Here is a 14,372-nt window from a genome sequence, read left to right on the forward strand (position 1 = left end):
GTGCAAAACCTATGAGCTGATGCCAAGCATGATGATCAACCCCTCAGCCATGTTGTCTATGACATGGGCCAAGTGATCTGAGGTACAGCCTTTGGCCTTGAACTTTTTTGTATGGTCTATATGGTAACTACTTGACCGCATGAAGTATTTCATCAGTGACCTCAAACTGAACATATACCATGTGAGTATGGTAGTTTAGCATCCTCAGGGACAGTGGGAAGCACATGAACATGCACTCTCCAAACATGTCCATTCTGGACAGGATGGACTGCAGGGTCCCTGAGATGTGGAAACCCAATATAAATCTGCTGCTGAAATCACAGCATCTAGCTTGGGGTCTCAGGATAGAATGACCAATATCTGAACAGATGGAGAATATGATCAGACTTCCTGAGCAAGAGGCTATGTCCAGATTACCCCATGTTGTCTTAGTAACATCTTTCAGGATGTCCAAAAAAAGAAAGAAGTACCCATGGAGTCTAGAGAATAAACCTGCATACCTTTTCAATCTTCTCTGTGGGAATAGTGTTACCAGTTTTGGGCTAACTCCCTTTCTTTTGCATAACTGAAGAAACTTTTCAAAATGGATGGCCCAGAAGACTCTGTGCCTTAGATCTGGATAAGACACATGCCAGTATGTCTTATCTAGGTCTACATCAGAATACTCAAACAGCAAGTCAACATGCATAGATTTATATAGGACATTACAAGGTCTCTTGGTAATGATCCCCCGACATGGAGGACAAAGAATGCTTAATAAAGGCTTCTTTTGGCAGAAAAGTCAAATGCAGCATATCCACTAAGCACTGGGCACACCCACTGTGTCTGCATTGAAAAGTCTTAATCACTGATTAAATTTTATGGTATGTCAGCACCATCTACACTGATATCAACCTTGTCAGCAATTGCTTTGATATTACCTACTTTGGCATGTATTGGGTTGTCAGTGCTACAAGGTTGGACATGGAGACTACACAGGCTTGTGGATGCTACTAGGTAAGGCTGAGGAATCAACTGCAAACAGATCATGAACACTAGGTATCAAGGGCAGACCCAGTTTGAACAGCACTAAGCACTAAATTAGCACTGTAATTACTGCAGGCAGTATGGACTCTAAATATTAAGCTAGGGAGGCACTGACATCAGGTCAGGTGAGTGAGCAAATGATGACACACAGTACAGTATGGTTGCTGAGGAGCAGAGTTCTGCATCATCAGACTTAATATGCTGGCATGGAGATGCTGCTCACTGGCAACTACTGGGACAACTGCAATGGGGGGAACAAAAAATGAGGGTCCACAAAGCTCACCATGTGATCCCTTAGATGGGAGGGTGGGAGACTGTGCACCCAGCACCTCTTACCTGACTTCCCAAAGGGCCTCAGCTAACTTTTTATAATCCAACTCCAGGGTTGTAGGAAACATCAGGCAATGCCCTTTCTGTTCTTCTGGCTCTACATGCCAAAGTGACAGTTCTAATGGTAAAACAGGCTGAATGTTCTCTGGGCACAGACATAAGTGGGAGGTTTTCTTCATATTTGACTTTTGTGATGTTGGCAGCATTGCCAGTGTTGGACATGGAGTACAAACTAGTCCCAACTGGTGTTATGAGGGGGTTTGGTAGACACCTTTAGCAACCAGCTGCATGCCTGAATTGGAAATTTACTGATCATAGTCTTAAGTCATTTCATAGGTATTTCCCAGAGGAAAAGGCCATTTCAGAATGATCTTCATCAAAGCCCAATGAAGAATCTTCCTCCTAGACCCCACTTACATGAAACAGCCTTTTTGTCACCTCCTCCTAGTCACTTAGTAAAGTCTCTGATACACTAGGTACATGGAGGGCTAATGTTCCTTTCTGAGAAAGTAAAGATACAGCAACTGCTTATTTTGTTATGTAGGACTTGAAAAGTGTTTTCTTTATGGTGATAAATGGGGAAAGATGGGCCATAAGACTAAATGACAAAAAAGAGAAAGGGGAGGGAAGAAAGACTGACAAAAAATATCAGACAAAGAAAAGATAAAAAGAAAAGGTTTACCTGGGGCTGAAGCTTTAAAGTTTAGCAGCACTGGTGATAAAGAAATAAAAATAAAATTATTTAACAAAATGCAATAAATTCAAGCAGTTCAGTCTGAAGTAAGCTTCATTAACACCCTAACCTCATTTGCAGGAAAGAAGTACTGGAGAGAAGGGAGATCAGCAGCATGATGGCAGACAATGAATGGACAGCAAACAGCCTGAAGACTTCTAGGCATACCTCTCAAATGTCTAGATTTTCACAGAATGTCCAGATTTTTACCTCAAAATTTCAGTCTGTTCCTCATGCAATTTTTGATTTTCTGTCAAATCACTGGGATGATCTGAGGAATGACATTAGTAAATAATGTCATACATTTGATTTTTAGACATCACATCCTTTAGAAAATGCATTTTAATACATACCCTGTTATTCTAGCAACTTTCTAAGTTTATAAGGGCAATATTTACAATCTGTTCCTATTTTTTGGCCTTTGCCCAAGAAATATGGACAAAGCATGACATAATGGGGATACAAACAGGTTGAGAGGTATGGTTCCAGGTACCAAGTGTCTTACTGTATCCACCATAGTCTACCTGTTAAGGAAGATCTACTACTACTTACCATATCTTCGGTTTTCTCCATTACCTGCAGGCAGTTACTCTTCATCAGAACCTAAGAAATACTCTTTACAAACAGTTAACCACCTTGCAGAGATCTTGTAGAACCGCAGACTTCACAGGATGAAACACATGATAGTGCAGGAATAGCTGAAGCATTTTGGCTCTGACCTTTCAGTCTACATCTACACTACTAAATCCACTGCAGTTATCTTTTTATAATCTGATCCACTACACTGATACAAAGTTTTTTTTTTTCATTGGCAGCCCAACATAGTGGACTACGTACACAGTTTACAAAGTCCACTGAACATGTGGGAGAAACAGACAAATGTAGGTTTTGTAAAACAGAATTGGAAACTGTCGCACATCTTGTTGCTGGTTGTGATGTACTAATGGCAGAAGGACTGCATACTGAAAGTCATAATTACGAGGCAAGATTGTGCAAGCATTATAATGTTGAAGTGGCTGAAAAACACTGGCAACATGAGTCCCAAAGCATCATAGAAAATGATTTAGTTTATATAACATGGGATCATCCTTTACCAACAGTTCAAAAAACAGATGCAAGAAAACCATAGTATTCCATCAAAAGAAGACAAAAGTAGCACTGATCACTGAAATTGCTACACCCAATGACTACAGTGTAAGTTGTAAAATACCAGGATTTGCAGGCAGAAACAAGGTCAATATAAAAGGATACCCAGACAGTCCCAGAAGTAGAAGGAGCAACAGGTCTTATAAAAAAATAAAATAATTTACAATCATAACGTTACTTGCAACTCGGTACGAATTGCAGGAGGAATCAATACTGGGCACTCTACAGGTGGTGTGAAAAGCACTTTTGGCTAACATCAAAGATTGAATCAATGCTAATTTCATGAACTTTAATCATACTTTGACTTAGGAATGGGGTCCATTCCTGTCACGGTATTAAAAACCCAAAAGATGAGTAATTAAAAAAGCGATAAAAAGCATTAATACATAAAAAACTACTTCTTCTCTAGTAGTAAGGGACCATGAAAAATACGCAGTTAACTTTCTTGAATACTCAAACGAGTTAAAAGCAATATAAATGAAACCACTAAATATTATTAGTATTGAGGAAAATGACAAAAATATGAAGGCAGACAGGAAAAAAAACACAATGTTGTTCAGTATTAGATGTGAAAATCATATATGAAGCTCAGCATTTAAAAATGCTGACAGCACTTCCAATAACAACTTTATATATCTGAATATACAGGTAGTATATTTAACAGTACATTAATATTGACAAACATCAGAAATGGACAGCTCTGCAGCTAGCCTCATGGAAAACAACATATATGACTCCAGCTACTGACTACACCATGTGATAAGACCCAAACCCAGAAACAATTTAAGATTTAAGAGTGAGCCACCATCTACCTTCATGGGAGGCAGGGTTAAGGACTCCAAACAATGTAATACAATGATAATCTGAAACTGGATGAAATAAACAGTATGCATAACAGTGTCAAGTTGCATGCCTGACTGCTCTGTACTTAAGATAGGCTGTTAATGCCCCAGCAGGATCTTACAGTCTGAACTAAATGGATTTAACATCATAATGTAATTCTTACTTTTCCTCTTAAGTCTCTTGATCATCATAGTATTTAAATAATATGCTGAACTAAGTAATTCTTAGGAAAGTCAAAACCAGATGGAAGAACCTACTAAAAGCTATATATACAGCAAGTATACAATACTCTTCTACATGGTGTGAAAATGGTGAAAGAGTTACTCTTCAAAATACCATACAACTAACAGGGTCAGCCAAGTCAAAAATCCCAGAGAAAACTATGGGCAGTTATGACAGCCAAGCGTTTAAGGTTTCTGCTTCACAGCTCCTCTGTACAGGTTCAACCACAACTTTCAAAATGTGTGTGTGTTGTTAGCATCTTCTTTCTCTCTCTGAGAGGGTTTTCTTCAGGTGCTCCATTTTTCTCCCACTTCAAAGTAACACCAACACAGATACTGCATTTAGTGCTGCCCTTGATGCTTGGCTTGGGTTGGCCAAGAAGGACTAGTTTACATACTGAGTTATTAAATAATTAAAACAAATTTAAATACAGCCCACACATACTACTTGAAACAAAAATTCTGAGAACCAACAAAACCACTCACACTTATCTACCTGGTTGTAATCTGAAGCAGACTGGACAGTTTCTGGACTGCTAATGCCACCTTTACAAACTAAGATAAAAATAACAGTAACAATTCATACAAAAAATAGTGACAGCATTTATATTACAATGGAACTTTGTGGTTTACAGAGGTCACTTATTTCTTGGACTTCTCATAAGACTTCTCTAAGCAATCATTTCAGTATTCTTTGAATGTGGCTTTCTCTTATTCTCTAATTTTCTTCCACTGTGTTACAACTGTGACTTCTCTCTTTTGTGGTACTTGGGCAGCTCCTTGTAAGAACTTGTTCTATAGTCCCTTCTTCCATCTTGATTTCTGCTTGGACTTCTACTATGGCTTTTCCTTCTTTCAGAATGTGCATCTATGCTACTGCTTCTTTTTGACCTACTGCCAACATTTTTTTCAGACTTATCTCGATTTCTGCTGCGGCTTCTACTTCTGGACCTTTTTCTCTCACCACTGTGATTCCTGCTGCTGTTACTACTGTAATGCTTATCTTGTTTAGACAGTTCACATTTTTCTTTGTATTTATTTTCTCTGGGATGGCTTCTGCTGAGTTCTTCAGAAAATTTCTGTGTCTGTTTTTCAGAGTCACTGCTGCTGTTTTCATCTGAATGCCTGTGTTTCTTTTCCTTGCACACCATTTTCCCCTTCTGCACTTTATCACTGACATCAGACTCGCTACTACTGCTGCTAGTAGTTTCACTAGAAGATCTGCTCACTTCCTGCTTGCAGCGCTTACCATGTTTCTTCTTTTTGTGCTCTACAGATTTATGTTCTTTTCCCTTTCTCTTAGGAGTCTTTTCTTTTTGCCTTTCTTTATGGCCAGTATCACACTCACCATCACTGTCACTGCTTGATGTACCACTAAAAGATGGGCCATTTTCCTTATATTTACTGTGTTTACCTTTTCTTTTTATCTTCTTATGTTTTTTGTCCTTCCTTTTCTTTTTCTTTTCAAGACGATTTAGTTTCCTGTTGTGGAATAATAATAATAAAAAAGATGTACTTGGTTAACTAGAAAGCATCACAATAAACTTTTATTATTATTATTATTACTACTACTACATTATTCTACTGGCATTTCACAGTATATTTCTGTACAAGGTTACTAAAATGTCCATCAATAAGTGGAAACAAGCAACAGCTGAAAAACTAGGCATTTATTGTTGTATCTGTGGAGTTTAAGTTGTCCACCAACCAGTACATCAAAATGTATAGTTTCAAAAAATACGTACGTTTTACCTTGAAATGAAACCAACCTACATGAAAGAAACAAATTTTCGTTCTCAGTGTCTGTGCCTGCTGACTAGCCTCAAAACAGACAGTGCTTCAATAATATCTACCAAAGTCAAAATGCAGGTGAGCTATAATATTAACGCTTTTACAATTATCCCCGAGACCCACAAAAATGGGTGAAAACACATTCGAAGAGATCAAGCTGCAGTCTGTGCCTCCCTCTGCTGGCTGCTGTCTACTATGCTATCTTGTCAGTTTCATTTAGTGAGCTACATTACATAGCAACAAGGACACTTATATGTGAAAAGGAGAGTAAACAGAATTCTTTTCTCTCTTCTGATAAAAATATAAAATAGCAGAAAGGCCCACAGGACTATAGTGCAGCTTCATTCAGGTGAAATGACTCAGCCTTAACTGTTCCTTCATCTGAATTTCAAGTTGAGCTTTGCAGCATTTGTAGTGCAATGACCAAAAAGAATTATAAAAGTGTTATCATAAATTAAACTTAAAATGACTAAACAGCTTCTGTAAACAAGTAAAATTACAGATGCTTAACAGGACAAGAAAGGCATACAACATAACTGACAGTGAATAATTAAAAAGTTACAGGACCTTGTACTTTAAGATGAGTCTTCTGTTCTTCTAAGCATGAGCCACATCCTTCTCTTGTAAAGGCAAGCCCTTCCACTATTCCACTACCATCAAGGACATAATGAAAATACCAAACATACCTAAACAATTATGTATCTGCACAAAGAAATAAAACTAATGTTTAAGTCAGGATGCAGTAAAGGGATCTGAGTGAAACTATTCTCAAAAGATGTTCTACACTAAGCTCTCAATCAACTGTACTAATCTATTCTGAGAGGCAGCATTTCATCATTTACTTGTAATGTAAGGGTACAATCAACACTGGAACCTTCCATGACCATAGGAGGTGTAAGAATGTCAAGGCATCCCATTTTGCTCTGACCAAAACTAAGAATCTTGCCATAGTTTGAGAATAGCAGTCCAGAATAGGTGTGGACATTATAAGTTAGCAGCTTCACATATAACATTTACAGATATAGCACTAAAAAGGTCTTGCAAGACAACAGTTGCTAAGCTGCAGTGTGGCCTCAAACTTTTTCAAGTGTCTACCATGTGCATCACAGCAAAGTGATATGCAATTACCCAGCCATTTACAAAGGATCTGTTTATTAACTGATATTATCTCCTTGGCAAAAGAAGCAAAAGTACAGTTTTGTACCTACCATAAATGTAGATGTCCGATAGGAATGCATCTGCAGTCCTTACAAATGGGTTGTCCTGTCGTCAGGCAGCCCTTCGGTCGGCCGGATTCCAAAGTCTGGGTCTGGCCTCGGCTGGTGTCGCACTTCACCCGACGTCATAGCTGCAGTTATTCGGGTATAAAGGCATCAGCCGACGCCATTTTCCTCAGTGTTTCTTGCCCCAGATGCCAGGTGCCCTCTTGGAAGGCTAAATTTGGATAAATGCCAATGATTCCAAATAGTAGAGAGCAAACACAAAAAATAAGCATGTATGTACATATATACAAACAAATACACCATAATAGATCCCCCCCTAAGCTAGCTGAAGGCTGGCAAATACCCTAGGAGTACCTCAGAGGGGAAGGTGGGTGGGTAATCCTGACTGCAGATGCATTCCTATCGGACATCTACATTTATGGTAGGTACAAAACTGTACTATGTCCTTCAAGGATGCATCTGCAGTCCTTACAAATGGGTAGAATACCATAGCTAAACAAGGGGAGGAGGAAAGAGTAGAGATTATGGTATAGCTAGGATCCCTTGCAAAACAGCAGTGGCAAAACCTGCTCGGGATCTAGAGTATAAAAGTAAATTGTAATGCTTGGCAAATGTATGCACGGAGGTCCAAGTAGCAGCCTCTATAATGTCCTTGGTAGCCACTCCTCGTAAGAAAGCTGTGGTAGTGGCTGTAGCCCTTGTGGAGTTAGGCCTGATGTTCTCTGGAGTTTTCTTTCCATGGTAGGAGTAACAAAATCTAATGCAATTTCCTATCCATTTGGAGATTGTCTGTTTTGAAATTGGTTTTCCTTCCTTTCCTGTGGCATATGCTACCAGAAGCTGGTCAGTTTTTCTATTGGACTTAGTCCTGTCCAGGTAGTAGTGTAACTGTCTGTGTACATCCAAGGTATGCAAAAGTCTTTCTCCCCTGTTCTGTGGGTTTGGGAAGAATGTAGGTAGGTGGATTGCCTGATTTAATGACACTCTGGATACCACCTTAGGCATAAATGTAGGATTTGTTCTCATGGACACTCTATCTTGATGGAAGATCAGGAAGGGTTGCACTGCCATTAATGCCTGTAGTTCAGAGACCCTTCTTGCTGAAGTTATTGCCAGCAGGAAAGCAGTCTTCCAGGATAAGTATTGTAATTCTGCTGTTGCTGCTGGCTCGAAAGGAGGAAGTGTCAATTTTCTAGCACAAAGTTCAAGTCCCATGCTGGCAATGGTGGTTTCCTGGGAGGTTTTACATTTTTAATTCCTCTCAGAAACTGTCTGAGCAGGGGATGAGAGAAGACAGGAGGATCCAAGCTGTATTGTGCTGAAATAGCTGATGCATGTATCTTTATGGAAGAATAGGACAGGCCTGTGTGGAAGAGCTCTGCCAAGTACTCCAGGATGTTGGCCATGTTTACCAGAGTCACATCTTCTCCATTTGCAGTACTCCAAATGAGATATCTTTTCCATTTTGCTGCATAATTCTTTCTTGTTGAAGGTCTGCGAGCCTCCAGGATTATGTCTTTAACCCTTTGGGATAAATTTGGGTTAATTGCTGTTATGTAATGTTACAGGCAGTTAGCTGCAGAGTTTTCAGGTTTGGATGCAGGATGTTGTAGTTGTTCTGTGTTAACAGTAATGGGATCAGGGGTAGTGTCCATATTTGTTCCCGAGACATGCTCCTCAGCAATGGGTACCAATGTTGTCTTGGCCAGTCTGGAGCTGTCAGAATGATCCTTGGACAGTCCTCTTTGATCTTCAGAAGCACCTTGTGCATCAAAGGAAGTGGTGGAAATGCGTATGCTGTCAGGTTTTTCCAACTGAAAGATAGGGAGTCCACCTTCCAAGCAAGTGGGTGGTACGTTCTTGTGCAGAATTTCTTTAGCTGGTGATTGAATGGGGATGCAAACAAGTCTATTTGTGGTAATCCCCATTCCCTTGTGATGGCTTTGAAGATGTCTGGATGAAGCATCCATTCGTGGGCATCTGTGGTTGTTCTGCTTAATATGTCTGCTAGAATGTTTTCTTTTCCCGGTACAAAAATTGCTTGTAACTGAATGTTGTAGCTCAGGGCCATATCCCATAGGTCCAGTGCCAGCCGGCATAGAGGATATGAATGGGTGCCTCCCTGTTTGTTGATGTACCACATAACTGTGGTGTTGTCTGTCCTTATCATCAACTGACCTTCTTGGAGAAATGGTCTGAATGACTGGATTGCCAATTTTACTGCCAGCATTTCCTTTAGATTTATGTGTAGGCACAGCTGGTCTTGAGTCCATAAGCCTTGTATGCACTTGCCCTGCATGTGTGCCCCCCAACCGAGGTCTGAGGCATCTGTCGTGATGGTTTGGCTTGGTTGGCTGTTGCAGAAGGGCAATCCTGTGTTTGATTGACAGGCCTGAGCCCACCATAGGAACTCTTGTTTCAGGCATGGGATTATTTGGATTTTGGTTTCTAGGCTGTGCTTGTGTTGGGACCACAAATTCCTTAGGTACCACTGTAGCTTTCTCATATGCAGTCTGGCATGAGGGACCATAATTATGCAGGATGCCATGAAGCCTAGAGCTTGCAGTACTTTTCTTGCAGTTAGGTGGTTCTGCTTTGTTAATGCCAAGAAGTAGAGAGGTAGTTGCTCTTTCTTTTCTGCAGTTAGGAATGCCATTTGTTTTGATGTGTCCAGCTCTGCACCCAGAAAGGTTATTCTTTGGGATGGAATCAGCCTTGACTTTTTTATATTGACTGTATATCCCAAGGCTTGCAGCAGGTAAATGACTCTTTGTAAGTCTTCTGCTAGCTTGCTTTTGTTGTCCGCTTGTATCAGGCAGTCGTCCAGGTAGGGATAAATTTGGATTCCCTGAAGTCTGCAATGAGCAATTACTGATGCCAGGCATTTCTTGAACACTCTGGGCGCAGTAGATAAGCCAAAGGGCAATGCTGAAAATTGATAATGCTCTGATCCTGCAAGAAATCTGAGGTATCTTCTGCAAATTGGTCTTATGGGGACGTGCAGGTATGCCTCCTTGAGATCTAGAGTTACCAGCCAAGACTCCTTGCCCAGCATGGGAAGAAGCTGCTGTAGGGTCAGCATTTTGAATTTTGGAACAATAAGGAATGTGTTTAAAGCGGACAGGTCTAGGATGGGTCTCCATTTGTTTTCTTTTCTTGGTACCAGGAAGAGTCTGGAGTAAAATCCCTTTCCTTGCTCCATAGATGGTACCTTTTCCACAGCTCTCATTCTTAATAGCTGAGATATTTGTTTTAGAGCTTCTGTCCTTTGAGTAGGTGGTAGGTTTGGCATTCCTCTCTTCCCTGGTAGAGTATGGAAATGGAACCTGTAACCTTGGTCTATAGTTTGCAAAATCCATTTTTCCCTTGTGATGCAATGCCAGTTTTTTGAGAATAAGGTTAGTTTTCCGCCTAAGGGTGCTTCTAGTTGTTCCCTGGTAGGCGGTGCCACTGTCAAGTCACTGTAATTGAGTTGTTGTAGTGGTGGTGGCTGCGTCCGTGCCTCGCTGGTTGTTACCTTGCCATTGGCGCCCCTGTAGGCACCCCTGGATTGGTTTCTGCCTCTTGAACGCCTATTCCTGCCTCTCTGAGCCTTAGAGGAGTCCGGAAAGGACCAATTCTTGGAGGGCCAGTTCCTGCTAAACCTTGGAGGTTGAACCTGTAAGAAATCTTTCACCGCTTGTACAGATTTCGCCTTCTCTTCCATCTTTTTAGCACCTGCTGAGCAGGGGAACCAAATAAATTGACCTTGTCCATGGGTGCATCCAAAAGCTTTGATTTGACATGGTCTGGTAATGCCTGTTCTTTCAACCATGCATGTCTCCTGATAACTGTGCCAGTCATGGCTGATCTAAAGGAAGCCTCCAGTGCATCATAGCCACATTTTAAAGAATGGTTACTAACCTGCTGTATGTTATGTACCATTTCCTGAACATATTTTTTATCTAAAGATTCTTCAGAGGAAAGCTTTTTAGTTAACTGGTCAAGCATAAACTCTTGATATTGAATCATATGAAATTGGCAGTTCAAAGCCCTAGCTGACAAGGTAGCAGAACTTTTTTACCCCATCTCTCTAAGGACCTGGATTCCCTTTCAGAGGGGAGGGGTTTTTTAGTAGAAGTAGCAGCTACAGCTTTAGGGCCCTGGGCGATGGTCTCTGGATCTGCAAAAGGAGCCTTGTATAAATGGTGATGAGTGTCCGGGACCCTGTAGAACCTATCGGGCTTAGCAGGAGCCGGAGGTAATGAATCAGGAGCAGTGCAAGCATCATTAAATGCATCATCTACAACAGAAAGAACTGGAGGTATAGCTAAAGGCCTATGTTGTGGCAAATGTAGAAAGGTTCTAAGCCTTTTTCTGGAGTCTGAGAAATCTTGGCCCTGCCACTGAAATTGTTCCCTCATAGCATGCAAGGTTTCCCCAAAGGAGAATTCCTCAGGTGGAGAGGCTGAAGGAATGGACTCTTCAGCATCTGAGTCTTCGTAAGGAGAATAAGAAGCCTCAGGAAGGTCTGCATGTTCTGATTCATCAGAGGAACCATCAGTGGATACTGGTTCAGGGGGCTCTGCTCTAGGTCTCTTTTCTGGAGGTGGGAGAGAGGACCTGTCTGGATGAGGCTGGGATCCACGAATTAAAGAAATTAAATCCTCAGCCAAAGATAGCATATGAGAGCTAGTGCTGGGCCTGTGTGAGGGGGGTTTGGCAGGCACAGATTTTGAAGCTTTGGCTGCTTTAGCCCTGGCAAAGGCCTTAATAGACATGGCTGCAGGAGGCCTAGCAGCTCCACGTGCAGGGGTTGAAATATCCAGGGAATTGTGTCTGATAATTCCTGAGAAACCGCAACAGAAGGCTGGATTTCAGAAGCAGATTCTACCAGGTTAGAGGAGGCCTCGGTAGAAGGCATGGTTTCGGCTGGAGAAAGAACCGCTTGCTCGGTTTCGCCGAAACCGAGACACTCGCGGTTTGCTTAATCGCGGTTTCGCCGAGACCGCGGACCGCGAGTGTCGGTCCTTTTCTTTTCGCTTTTGGAAATTTGCGTTGTCGGAGGATCCGACGGCATAATGTAGGCAAAATCAGAGCCGAAAATTTGTTCAGCAAACTCCGACCGACGTCTAAGCGTCCGTCGGTTAAAAGAAGCGCAGGCTAGACAAGCTGCTACGTCGTGGTCTGGGCCTAAGCAATTTATACAGTAGGAGTGGAAATCTTTATGAGGTATTTGCTTCCCACAAGATAAACAGTTATTCACTTTCTCTGACATCGGCTGAGGCAAGAAAGAGTCCCCAACGGGGTACTTAGCTTTTTAGAAGTCTTCGAAGTAGTATTCGGTAGTAGTAATCTCTGGATCTGACCGACCAGCACTTGCGAACAGCTTCTGCTTCGGGCGCCACGCGGCAAGAAAGACTGAGGAAAATGGCGTCGGCTGATGCCTTTATACCCGAATAACTGCAGCTATGACGTCGGGTGAAGTGCGACACCAGCCGAGGCCAGACCCAGATTTTGGAATCCGGCCGACCGAAGGGCTGCCTGACGACAGGACAACCTATTTGTAAGGACTGCAGATGCATCCTTGAAGGACATCTGGCCCATTTACCTGACAAAGGCAGACCAAACCACCTAATACCTAATATGCTGGTGTACACTTACTTATTCAAATGGTCAGGCAACAGAAAGGGAGCTCAGCAGACTGATTCAAAGTTCCTGCAGACAGCAGTTTAGGAGTAAAAGGAGGATGCAAACTCAGTCCTATTCTACCAATGTTGTGTGTGCGTGTGGGACCTGAAAGGGATGTTTTCACATTAAAGTCTACAAATCTGAATTTCTTCTTGCAGAAATGACAGCTACTATTAGTCATCTTCAGCATAAAAACTGATGTCAGACTGTAATTTACCTCTATTAATACTGCTAGAGGTACAGAACAAGTTGACAATCTGATAATATTGCAACATGAGTTTAGATGGAGTAATATTCTAGTGTTGGCTCAAACAGATAATACAAGGAATCCAAGTTTACAAAAAGAGGAGTTAAAAGAAAGGTTAGTGAATCTCTGACTGCTCCAGGCTGAAAACTTGTGCCACTTGCTAACACAAAGCTTTCCAGTGACAGGCTTCCTTGATCATTTGCAGTGCACCTACAGATAAAAAACACAGACCTATGGGCAATCAAGGGTCAATCATCAAGTTCCACATCCTGAGGGACAGAAGAACAGGAAGGAGTATCCTGACTTGCTGTTGAGTCAGAAGGTCTTTAATCAAAGAAAGTTTCCAGGGGGCTCCAAATCAGCTGGAGGAGAAGTCACCTCTGACCTTTTTTTGCTAACAGAAATGAGACGAACTTTGTCTAGCAAAGCATTTTGAAGGAGTTTCCTACATTAAATAGGTTAAGGGAAAGCACAGAGAAGAGCCTGATCCAATTAAAATGAGGGTATCAGTTCCACTCTGGAATCCTGGAATAAAACTTCAGTTGCTCTGAATTCTCTTAGGTGGCAAAAAGATCTCTAAGGAAACTGAACTGCAGGAAATGAAGATGGGGAAAAATCTATATGGAGTCTACTCAGACGTGTGATACTTTCTTGATTAATAAATCTGCTTTTGTATTAAATGACTTGATGCATATAATGTAATGCTTGAATGCTGAAGCCTCTTTGAGCTCATTCACATCTAGAAATGTAATTTTCACATCCGACACTTGAGGAATCCTACCTGGACATCTTTTGCCTGGGATACTTTTCTGGAAATGTAGTTAAGAAGCATGCCTTAACCCAAATAGTTACACTCAAAAGTGAACATCAAACTTGGTTAGCACAAAGTTACCTTTGCAATGGGGTTATAGTAATTTGTCAACTGACCTGAACACTGAACTTGTATACACCAATAAGAAAGAGTATTTTTCTTACTGAATTTAAAGAAATACATGTTACTATTTCTGTAACTGCAATATTTTGGCCCTTCACTTTCAGCAGCAGTTTTGCTCATGCTATGAGGCCTTCATTCCTTCATTGTCATGTGAAAAAATTCTATTAGCCTCATTCTATTTTACAAATATTTGCAGAAATATGACAAA

The 14,372-nt window shown here is 41.2% G+C and overlaps 1 protein-coding gene across 1 annotated transcript in view; it reads right to left on the reverse strand.

Moving 5' to 3' along the window:
• Window positions 1-3,510: 3,510 nt before the first annotated feature.
• The window catches only part of CIR1 (corepressor interacting with RBPJ, CIR1), an 823,643-nt gene continuing 812,781 nt past the window's right edge, over window positions 3,511-14,372 (reverse strand). The window contains exon 10 of the mRNA XM_044075555.1: window positions 3,511-5,781. Within this exon, the coding sequence (XP_043931490.1) occupies window positions 5,037-5,781 (745 nt within the window). The 3' untranslated portion in view covers window positions 3,511-5,036. The remainder of the gene's footprint in view (window positions 5,782-14,372) is intronic.

This window comes from Protopterus annectens, chromosome 6.part1, assembly GCF_019279795.1.
Source record: "Protopterus annectens isolate FY-2018-M chromosome 6.part1, PAN1.0, whole genome shotgun sequence".
Taxonomy (NCBI): Eukaryota; Metazoa; Chordata; order Ceratodontiformes; family Protopteridae; genus Protopterus; species Protopterus annectens.